Source organism: Perca flavescens, chromosome 17 (genome assembly GCF_004354835.1).
Source record: "Perca flavescens isolate YP-PL-M2 chromosome 17, PFLA_1.0, whole genome shotgun sequence".
Classification (NCBI taxonomy): domain Eukaryota; kingdom Metazoa; phylum Chordata; class Actinopteri; order Perciformes; family Percidae; genus Perca; species Perca flavescens.
This window is the reverse complement of record NC_041347.1, coordinates 16,371,760-16,382,692: the sequence shown is the minus strand read 5'-3', so window position 1 is coordinate 16,382,692 and position 10,933 is coordinate 16,371,760. Positions and strand designations below refer to the sequence as shown.

General features: G+C 39.4%; 2 protein-coding genes across 4 annotated transcripts; one reads left to right on the top strand and one right to left on the bottom strand.

The window, feature by feature from the left end:
* Window positions 1-263: 263 nt before the first annotated feature.
* Window positions 264-4,413, bottom strand: klhl31 (kelch-like family member 31). Of its 2 annotated transcripts, none has more exons than XM_028603369.1 (3): window positions 4,310-4,413; window positions 2,127-3,332; window positions 264-2,034 (listed from the first exon to the last, which is right to left on the bottom strand). In XM_028603369.1, exons 2-3 carry the CDS (start codon window positions 3,299-3,301, stop codon window positions 1,302-1,304), a joined length of 1,908 nt encoding a protein of 635 aa, XP_028459170.1. In that variant the 5' UTR covers window positions 3,302-3,332; window positions 4,310-4,413; the 3' UTR covers window positions 264-1,301. The 2 variants fall into 2 exon arrangements, with proteins under 2 accessions (XP_028459170.1, XP_028459171.1); XM_028603370.1 differs by having other exon boundaries at window positions 2,127-3,329; window positions 4,310-4,408.
* Window positions 4,414-5,347: 934 nt separating this feature from the next.
* Window positions 5,348-10,670, top strand: eloal (elongin A, like). Of its 2 annotated transcripts, none has more exons than XM_028603365.1 (11): window positions 5,348-5,511; window positions 6,390-6,446; window positions 6,559-6,671; window positions 6,768-7,704; window positions 7,797-7,899; window positions 7,978-8,145; window positions 8,228-8,325; window positions 8,934-9,114; window positions 9,300-9,411; window positions 10,020-10,126; window positions 10,333-10,670. In XM_028603365.1, exons 1-11 carry the CDS (start codon window positions 5,434-5,436, stop codon window positions 10,392-10,394), a joined length of 2,016 nt encoding a protein of 671 aa, XP_028459166.1. In that variant the 5' UTR covers window positions 5,348-5,433; the 3' UTR covers window positions 10,395-10,670. The 2 variants fall into 2 exon arrangements, with proteins under 2 accessions (XP_028459166.1, XP_028459165.1); XM_028603364.1 differs by having other exon boundaries at window positions 7,794-7,899; window positions 10,333-10,669.
* The last annotated feature ends 263 nt before the right edge of the window (window positions 10,671-10,933 follow it).

The following is a 10,933-nucleotide window of genomic DNA, read 5'->3' as shown; positions in this document are numbered from 1 at the left end:
ATAAAGAATACACACATGAGTCTCTTGGCTAGACATGTACAGATGTCATACTCTTCGTCAGGAAATGTACCCCTCTAATAATCGTCTCATGTTCCTACTGGTCCACAAATACTGCAATAGATGATAATTTATGGTGCTCAAAAAAATAATTTAATTTTAATAAGTGTCACACAAGTAGACCTTATCAAGGTCAAGTAGAAAATTGACCTAAGAACAACAACAAAAAAGGAAAAATATTTTGAATAAATGACGATGGCTCAGAGTAGCTTACACTTCATCTTTTTAATTTAAAAACAAACAAACAAAAAATAAAAATACATGAGCAGTCAGGGAATTCATGACTTCCAGGAAAGCTCAGGCTGACATCGTTCCCAACTTCTATTTTTCTTTTTCTTTTTTACAAAATAGTTTATTGCTGTCACATCTTAACCCATTCAACCCTCATCCAACATTTTCCCAACAGAATCCATTTCTTTGCACTTATAGTGTTTATGACGATCACACATCATACGACACAAGACCACTGAGTACTGTATATGAGACAGAGAAACTGCAGCCCTTCTGTGTAGTGTGTTTAAACACTAATCACAAGCACCTACTCCAATAGGTAGGTGATACCGACACTCATTCCAGCTCATTGTTCTGTTCAAGTATCTAAGAATCACAGTAGGTATAATTTTCATAACTAAATGTCACTAAATCCTTTAATCCTTTAACAATAAGGACTGTGTTGCAAACAAACAACACAATATTGTTAATTGTTTTTGCACTAGGTAAAAAAGACAATACTGTTACAGATTAATCTCAACAACAGCAGTGATTTTGCATTTTCATACCTTTTGAGTTTTAAATAATAAAAATGAATAAATTAGGCCTAAATTTGCTATAGAAAAATAACTAATGAAATTATCCCAACTAAATTGGCCCCAAAGGTACGTTTCTATCTAAAGTTAATACAATTGGTTATTCCTATGTCCAGTTTGTCTCTATCATAAACATTATCTGACCTTAACGATGCCAATTATACTAATTATTAAACTATAAATACTGAAAATACACTTCAAGGCTTCCATTTGCTTCTAATGAATGGAGTTTTAAAAAAGATCCTATAAAAATATGTTCACAAATTTGTAATCCTTGCATTTTATAATTTTTTTTTCATCTCAAGAAAGTTGGGGACCATTTAAACATCATCTTAGCCCCCCAAAAAGGGACTAACGGTAAAGTTTAGAACTAAGATTTATGCAACAGAAAGCTGGAGACCTTTAGACATGTAAACTACATTATCATGGTCTAAACTTTTATATACTGACTGGTGCAGAAGACACTGAACTGGCTCTGGACTCTCGTGTTTTCCGCATGGGTATGGTGACAACACAGCATGAAATGCCGACTGTAGCTTCTGGCAATTCATCATCCTCAGTCCATTCATTGAGGTCAGGGTTGAAAACCTGAATGCATTTCTTGTACTTCTTCTCGCCCTCGTTCCAGCCTCCCAGGAGATAGATCTTGTTGTTCAAAATGGAAATACCAGCCGTGCTCACACCTGTGTGGAGAGGCGTGCAGTAGCTCCACTGCCCGTTGTGAGGGTTGTAAGACTCTACGGCGAGGACATCCACCCTCTCCCCACGACCTCCCAACTGACTGCCACCGATGACGTAGGCTCTATCTCCCACGGTGGCAGCGCAGTGCCATCCTCGAGGTGTGCTCAGACTGCTTTTATCCTGCCAGGTGTCAGTGGAGGGGTCATACGCACACACAGCCCTGGAGTAGGCGTTGTTGATGTAACCTCCGGATACAAGGATCTTGCCATCGATGAGGGAGCTGCCGTGACAGCAGCGGGGCACCTCCATGGGAGCTTTCATCTGCCACTGGTTGGAGGAGGGCACATAGCACTCCACAGAGGCCTGAACACCATCACCGTTTCGTCCTCCGATGGCAAACAGGAGGCCATTGAAAATGTTGAGGCTGAAGTGTGTGCGCCTCTGGATCATGTTGCTCATGTGAATCCAACTGTTGAAGCGTGGGTCATATCTAAAGAATGTGTAAGAGGGATTTAGAGTTATATTCCAACTCTATACAAACTTGACCAATAAAAAAAATCAAACGGGACAATTAGTTCTTACCTGCAGAAGTTGCTAACGGCATGTTTAGCCTGGTTTCTTGCATCATTCTGATCCTCACCACCTGCCACATACAGGAAGCCATCCAAGACTGCCACACACTGATTGAAGCTCTTTGCTGGCATTTCGGTCAACTTATTCCACACGTTATCTTCATCCCTGTAGAGAACTTCTTTGCTGAGAGATTTCTCTGTCAAAGCAGGGCGACCACCAACTGTTAATATCACCTTGAGGCCACCGCGCACTTTTGTTCTGCGTGACTGGAGGATGTTTTGTTGGTATGGCAGCAGATGGTAATTCATGGCATCAACAAGGAGACGGTGGCACTCAGGGTCTTGCATCATTCTGGGCGCAGTCTGGACATGATTCACCAGGTCTTGGGCGGAGATAGTGCCGAAGCGGATGAGAGTTAGGAGATCTGCCGCGTACTTCAACCTCTTCTCGTCAAAGTCCAACCACTTCATGGCTATCTGGAAGGCTGTGACCTCGGAAGGAAGATGCAGGGAATCATCTGAGAGGAAATCACTGATCTGCTCATAGGTGAGCTTCAGGAACTGCTCCATCTCAGAAAATTCGATGAAGTTCTCCCGCATGAACTTCTGAGCCGCCTCCTTGGTGTCTTTGAGGTCATAGGCATCAGCGATGTTGGCCACATACATGCAGTTCTCCACGCTGAGCTCCTGCATGAGGAAATCACTGCACATCTTCACTAAGGTACCAATCTGCAGCAGTATGGCTGCAGCAATGGTGCTGCCAATGCTGTACAGCGACAGGGTCAGCTTTCCTGAGTATGCATATGTAATGGCTGTGGCAAGGCCGACGGGTGAGAGATCGTTCAGGTCGATCTTATGCAGGCACGAATCCTTCTTCAAGATGTTTCGAATGTACTCACTGCAGGAGGCCATGACAACCTTGTGGACATCAAATGACTTTGACTTGGTGGCGACTGTTAGATCGCAGAGGAAACTGTCCTGCCTCATAGTGCTCAAACCCTCCAAGAGGTTTGGGGCATACGCAGAATCATTAACTTCAGTTGAAATGCAGTTGAAGCCGTTTCCTCCTTCCAACAGAGTGTTAAGCCCATTGATCTTGTTGATTGGACTGTCCTCGACCATTATGGTCATTTCATTAATGTCGCCTTTATTCTTTTTCATCGCCTTATTCTTTTTTGGTGCCATGGCTGTAGCAGCAGAACACAGCCCAGAACTTCTGAAAATATACAAAAAACATGTCAAGAAAAGGGGCAAGATGATGCACAGAAATAATTAATAGATACATTGTGACAAATGCAACTTGTGACAAATATGCTGGCAAAGAACTGTCCTAGATTTAATCTGGTCTGCTCACCAAAATATAAGTGATTTAGCTGGAAATAGATGGGAGTTATGGGAATGCACATTCACAAGATTGATCACTAAAATAGCCTACATTGTTGAAACTTAATTTTGAAATGATATCCTGTACATGCTGTCTTGAGTCAGTTGTCTTTGTGCCATGTCTATGTCCTGTTTCTTTGCCCTAAACTAATTTAGAAATTTTTAAAATTCCTGTACACTGGACTTGTTGTATCCAAGAGAAAAGTTTTCTTACTTTGTGGAGTAAGTGTAATTTATTCAGACACTAGACACCTTTGAAAACATGCGTGCTGCCAGGTGATGCTGGAGCGATTGAGTGTGTCAACATGCCACTCTTTGCATCTGTCACAATTTATCAGCATGTCCAGGAATAGCAACGCTGGACGGCTCACCCATGACGTTCCTTTTATAGACTTTGAGACATGAGCAGCAGGCCTCATGTCCTCTGACAGTTTAAGTTCAAATTAGGACAAAGATTAATTTTTTGTCTCTCTCTATTTTATTTAATTGTTGTAGGCTTGTCCTAAATAAGTCTGCAATGAACACAATATACAAGACAAAAAAAACTTTCATTAAAAGCCACTCCTCACAATATTCACCCAGAAACTTAGACAACCTGAAGCTTACTGTCACCATGGCTATGTGTAAAAACTAACTTTACAAAAAGGTCAACAGCTTTTGGCAACTTATCTGCCTTTTAAATCCAAAGTAAGTGAGAAAAAAACCCACATTTTTAGTTCTTTCTAAAATGACGCTGAAGCATTAATTGCACCAAATTACCTTTTCATTAATAAAATGGCCAAGGATCAAGCATGGGAAAGCTCGACTTACCTGAGAATTGAAGCTGATGCTGGTGAAGGAGGAACTTGTGCCTCCAGTTACTAGAGCAGGAGAGAGAGAGCAGCAGTCACCCCAGCTGAAAGAGACATGCAGTTAACTCCTCCCCTAGGGGAGTGTCAATCAATTATTGTGCAATGCATGTGGCAGAGGAGTGGGACTATACACCCCCCCCCACATATGTGTCCCGAAATAGCCTCCAATCATTTGATGTCAACAAACTGTGGGGACTCGACCTATACCCTCAATGGGATGTCATATGCCCTTTGTTTAGAACAATTTCATTAGCTTTCAGTGGAGATCTTATTTTAGTAAAGGAAAACTTATATCTATATATATTAGTCTTACAATACTCAAGTAAAACAAATAGAAGCAAAAATTAACATGATTAATGAATTCATTGTTGGATCTTATAGGCAATCTGAATGGAAATCAGCCAGTGTTAATTTAAGAAAATAAAAAAAAAATGTAAAGAAGACACTTGAGCACCACTTCATTGCCAGCACATTTAATAATGTCCTGTGTTTACTAAAATGAGTCCTGCAGCTGTCTGTGCATAGGATATACAAAAGTCAAAGGAGACACACTGAAAAAAGGTCAATTCCGCAGTTTGACAAAGTGACCCCACCAACTGAGTCATACTGGATGGTTGGTTTCTTGGCTGTGTTGTTTGATAAAACCTGAAAGGTGTTTAAATGTTAAAATGCATTAATTTTCTCAAAATATGTTATCAACAGAGTGCTGATCATATGCATTTCTTTGGTGAAACTCTTGGAAAGGAGAGCAGGTTTCTTTCTTTTTTTATTTCTGCTTAGAAAAATGATAAATCTCTCTTTTATTAGCCCAATGTGTACATTCAAAGGGCCACTAGTTGCCTTGCAGATTTTAAGAAATTTTAAGAAAGTTTTCTTTAATAGGCTACTGTAATTTTCTTCTCTATAGCAACAATGTGTTCATGAACATCAATGTCTATGTTTTGTCATATATACAGCTACACACATGCTTAATTGTTTTATCATTTCTAAACCATTTCTGTCATCGGCTCCGCCCATTATATTAGTGTCATCAACGGGCGCGCGCTGCCGGTGTGCGTAGACGCTTGCACGTGAATCACCGTGATGGCCAGCAGCTCTGATGTGGTGAAGAAAGTCATGCGGTTCAAACTTCAGCTGACGGACACAGCACAGTCTGCTACGGTAGATACAATGACTAGTATTTCCTTGCGCACAATAAACCGACCAGAGCTAAAAGGGAAACTTTTCTGCTTTTAGGGGAAGAAATTGTTTGAGATAGCCTAATTGCTCCAGAAACATTACTGCTGGTTCGCAAGTTAAAAAAAAAAAAAAAAAAGAAGAAGCCCTACTTCATTTATTTATTCGCTAAACAAATGAAATTACAAATAAATCCACAGTGTCGTCTCCGTCAAAATCTGTGAGCTATAAAATATAGGCCTACTCTCTTTATTTCGCTCGTCTTGATCCTTCAAGCTTCAAACCGGCTAATTGAGAGCTGTTTCAGTCCGTGACATGTGCGCTGCTGCCACACAGCATTTTAAGCACTCCACTGTGGGGGTCAGGCTGTTTAAATGGGAGGTTCCTTGCTGCTAAAATTGGCAACCGCTCCAGTTGTTCAATTTATGCCTGCAGTCCATCATCAGTGGAGGCCGGGGCAGGCGTGTTTGAGTCGGTTTCACGCATAGATGCCCTTTTTTTTTTTTTTTTTTTTTATAAATTGGCAAATGTTTTGAGTTAAATGTAAATATAAAAAAGTCCCAAACTGTTGAAGCACAACCTGAAAGCAATGCAATATAGGCCTAGTGAGACTTAATAACAACCAGCAGCTTCATCCATTTATAGTTCAGAGTAAAAGGAGCAGCCTAAGTGGGTGTGTGAGGTACCATACATAGCTTCAGCTCTAAATGCACAATCAGCAACTGTGGTGATCCAAAACCAGGACTACCATATTTGGCATGTCAGGTTTTCCTTGATTTTTTTTTTTGTTGTTGTTGTTGTCCTAAACCTGCATGAAAACCACATTCAAGCACACTAACATTACTGTGTTAATCTCTTTCTAGGTTGTAAAGATTTTGCAGAAACTCAAGGATCTGGATATCACATTAGACATTCTTTCTGTGAGTCTCCGTTGTAAAGAATGTATTTTGTGTTGATATATTTGCATATGAATTTATGATGATAAATTCAATTTTCTTGGACTGCGCTGACTCCTGTCTGCATATAAATTAGGAAACTGGAATTGGCAAAACAGTTAACTCCTTGCGCAGACATGAACAGGCTGGAGAATTGGCCAAGTCACTAATTAGGGGTTGGAAAAGATTGGTCCCTAAGGAATCCACAAGGTGACGTGTATTTAACATTTATTTTGTTTTATAGAATGGTATACTGTAATTTTGATGTGTTTTGAGATCTTAATCTTGAATGTTTCCTTGATACAGCTACAAAGAGGATGCATCAGAGAGTGTGTCTGTTAAAGACAAACCGGATAAACAAAACTGTCCAAATAATGGAAGTTTGACCATGGACGATTCGAACAATAATGGCTTAGCATCTCATGGTAAGAGAGATTCTACAGACGAGGCCCTCTTCAAAACAGGGAGTAGGAAAGCCAATTCAGAGAAACAATGTGAAGAGCAGAAAAAACACAAGTACCAGAATGAAAAACAAGAAAAAAGTCAACAAGACAACCAGGATATCTGTAAGAATGACGTCTCGAAAAAGAAAACTGAAATGGACCAAGAGGATCAAATGGACAGCTCATTTGTCTCCAAGAAGAAGAAAGGTGATGAGAGTAACAGCAAATTAGGAGACACCGATACTTTTCTTGGAAACAAAAACTCAGGGGACTCTCATCAGAAATCCTGCTCTTTTTCTATGGAAAAATTGAAAAGCAGCTCTGATAGTGGAAGAACTGGGTCAGAAACAGAGTCAAATAGGAAACTAAAAGAAAGCAAAGAATCTTTTTCATTTGAATCTAGTGACAAACACTCTGAAAAGTTGAAGCGGGCCAATGTCAAAGATGACCAATCTTCAGAAATATCGAGGAGCTCAGAGCCCCAAAACACAAAAAGGAAAAGAACAAGTAAAGAGAAGCACGGCACTGTAAAATACAAACAAGAGTCTGAAAAAAATAAAAAGGCCAAAATAAAGCACAAAGACAAGCGAGGTGGAGCCCAGAGGAGCCCAGAGGAGCCCTCCTTGTCTTTTGAATCCTACTTGAACTACGACGTGAATGTTTTTAAGAGAAAAGAGCGATCGGGAGCAAAGAAACTTCCCAACGCAATCAAGACCGTAAAAGAGGAAGAAACAAAATATCCTGGCCTGAAACCTTTCAGGTCATCTGTGATGTCTATAAATGTTACCTCTCCAACACAGGTATGTTTGACAATGCTTTTTAAAAGGTTAACTTTTAGAGTGCAGGCCACAGTTGATTTAAATTTGACTAATAATCCTTCATTTTTCAGAAGTTTAAGGAGTCTGTATTGGAACTGCTTCCATTTACTATTCCTTTACCTGCTGTTCTGCCCGAATGTGAAAAGCCATTCGGTGTGGAGTACTTTGAGAGGAAAGGTACTGTATTCATAACAAATACAGCTGTATTTTTAGATAGCTTGTTTTGTTCTTGACAATCCTTCTTTTTTCTTAAAGTTGAGAAGGAGTCTGATTTCTGTGACGTCTCTGAGGAGTCTGTAGGCTTCACTGGTCAACGACTTAACAAAAAGATGCAAGTGTACTCTGGTGCCAAGACCGTCTTCCTCCCAACCATGATGAGCCTCCACCAACAGTGTATCCGCACACTCCAGAATAATATCAACTGTGAGTAAAGCCCAAAAAAACTTTTTTGCTGATCAGTCTGTCAGTTTGTTGGATTTATTTAGGTGCAGAGATTTCCCCTCAGTGCTTTATGAAACTGGCGGAGTCCCTTTTGAAATCCTTGAGCCGGTGCTGGAGAGATGTACACCAGAGCAGCTGCTACGCATTGAAGAATACAACCCAGTAAGAATGTGAATATGACAAAATTTAAAGCAAACGCACGCTTAGTGGCCACTTTATTAGGTACACCTGCCTAGCATTTCATTGGATCCCCCATTTGTCGTCTATAACTATATTTTCATAAAGGAAAAGACATAGGGTCTTTAAAACGTAAGGGATATAGTCCCTTGGGAGTACAGTATGAATGTAATTTAATAAATCTTCCTATTAGATGTCTTCTGTACAAAGTTGACATTTTCATGAACGTCGATGGCAAGTCTTACGTATAATGTTTAGTTGAACAGTAACTTAAGGGACAGTTTTAGTTTCAGGAACTCTTACCTGTAGTGCTATTTATCAATATAGTTTGTTTTGGTGTGATTTGCCCAGTGTTGAAGATGTCGGCCATAGAGATATTCATCTTCTCTTGCATATAATGGAACTAGGTGGCACTCGACTTGTGGTGCTCAAAGTGCCAAAGAAAATGCAATTAAAAAATTAACCGCTATGTCTCGTTCCAGAAATCATGACCTGCTTACTCAAGATAATCCCCTTAATGTGGCCACTGAGTGTATATCAGTTTATTCTAAATGACCTTTCTAGGTTTAGTATTAATTAATCTATTTCCATAGATTTACATTGGAGAGACGGACCACTTATGGGGAAAACATTGTCAGAGGGACTTCAAAGACTCCAAACTTCAGGAGTATGAATCATGGAAAGAGATGTACCTCAGGCTGTCTGAGGAGAGGGAAAGGAAACTCAAAAGACTGACCAAAAGCATTGTCTCGGCACATTCGAGCAAACCCAAAGGTGCGTGCTGTACACTGAAACGGGAAGACTAATCTTTAGTAGAACGGTCTTTTTGTGTTGACCACTTTAAAAAAAAATCCTCATCAGAACAGTTGAACATGCAAAAGTCTGTATTTTATTGTATACTATAGAAAAGTACAGGTTAGTCCTAACGTTCTGTACACTGACACCATTTTTTTTTTTAGGTCGGCAGGTAAAGATGGCATTTATTCACACTGTTGCCAAGCCACCGAGGGATGTGCGAATTCAGCAGGAAATTCATGGAACTGCTGTTCAGCAGCCTCCACTCAGGTGCAGGTGGGTTTCTAAACGTATTCTAAATATACAGAAATATCTACACAGGTTTTGTGTTTGGGATTTTGTTCCTTTTTTTTTTTTTTTTTTTTTTTTTTTTTTTTTTTATAAATTTGTTAATGAATATTCATTTTAACTAGCATTTTAACTCCTTAATTTAAAAAGTTACACAACCAAGGATTATAAGAGCCAAACTGGGGCATTGTTACACATTTTCCTATGGCAAAACATGAACATCTCGTAAGCCTTGTGCATGCTCTGCTCCTCTTCAACATTGAAGCCCTTAACTACAAAGTGATCACTCAACAACAGCAGCTTAGCAGGGTCATAACCTGCCGGAGACTCATGTGATAATGCTTTTTGGGGGAGGTTGGCCAAATAGGAATTGGAGCAATTTGCTGGATAACCTTTTTATTTTTTTTATTTTTTTTTCCCTCTGGTTAGAGATGGCCTTGGTTCCATTTTGTTGCCAACTGTCACAACATAGGATGTTATTTTCACTAACTGTAGTGTAGATGGAGACTCATTTTGTAATTTAACATGCTTTGTTTTGTTAATAATAATTATGTTGATTGAATTATGCACTGTACTGTTATTTCTTCATATATCAGCGTCAAGGTTCAGGACAACAGACCAAGACCAAGTTGCAATGAGCCCAGCAGATCCAGCAGCACCAGTTCAGGGGCAACCAATACACAAGACCCTCGCAAAAAAACAAGTGAGCTGACAAGATTATTGTAGATGCAATGTTATGTTTGCTACAACTTTACAAACCGGTCCAACTGTGTTTTTTGTCCAGTAAGTTTCTTCAAAGCTCAGAATGAAAGCTATACATATAGATTTAACTTGTGTAATCCTGATGATTAACCTTTCTATTTTACCTTCTACCCCCCCACCACCACCACCACCCCGTTGTTCACACAGGAGTTGCTCCAATGATGGCAAAGTCCTTAAAGGCATTTAAGAAACAGCTGGGACGCAGATAAATGCTCTTATATGATCTTGCTATTTGCAGTGTTTGGATGTGGGGAAAGTGCACTCTATCGTTCATTAACTTTGGACAATAGGACTGTTCACCTTAGATTACTCTGTTATTTGTCTAAATCTACAGACATTTGCCATTATCTTTTCTCTATAACTGTGAATTGTCTTTACTATTAAAGGGAAAATGAAAAGAGCAAATTTGATGTGATTTGATATTTTGTCTTTAAGCCGGTCTGCGCTAAACAAGGTCAGGTTGTAGGTCATTTAATGGGGTGTGGCTCCCTCTAGAGGATAGAGTGAAGTGTATTTTTTATTTTTATTTTTTACTACATTTCAGATTGTCTTTGATAATATTACTCTTACCTCTTTAAACACTAAATTGAACCAAATAAAAGTGAACCAATGACAATATTGGATAATAATAAAGGATAATTGTATTTAGTTTTTCATATCAAATGGTTTATGTATATGTTCTCATCCATCTGGTTTTGAGCCAAACAACTCTGAGAAGATGTCACCAAATTGTTCCACATAATGAAAA

Coding starts and splice junctions, on each gene's coding strand:
- klhl31 (XM_028603369.1), bottom strand. CDS start 3,301: ATGGCACCAAAAAAGAATAAGGCGATGAAAAAGAATAAAGGCGACATT. Junction 2,035..2,126: donor GCCGTTAGCAACTTCTGCAG/GTAAGAACTAAT, acceptor CACATTCTTTAG/ATATGACCCACGCTTCAACA.
- eloal (XM_028603364.1), top strand. CDS start 5,434: ATGGCCAGCAGCTCTGATGTGGTGAAGAAAGTCATGCGGTTCAAACTT. Junction 8,326..8,933: donor GCATTGAAGAATACAACCCA/GTAAGAATGTGA, acceptor CTATTTCCATAG/ATTTACATTGGAGAGACGGA. Junction 9,412..10,019: donor CAGCCTCCACTCAGGTGCAG/GTGGGTTTCTAA, acceptor TTCATATATCAG/CGTCAAGGTTCAGGACAACA.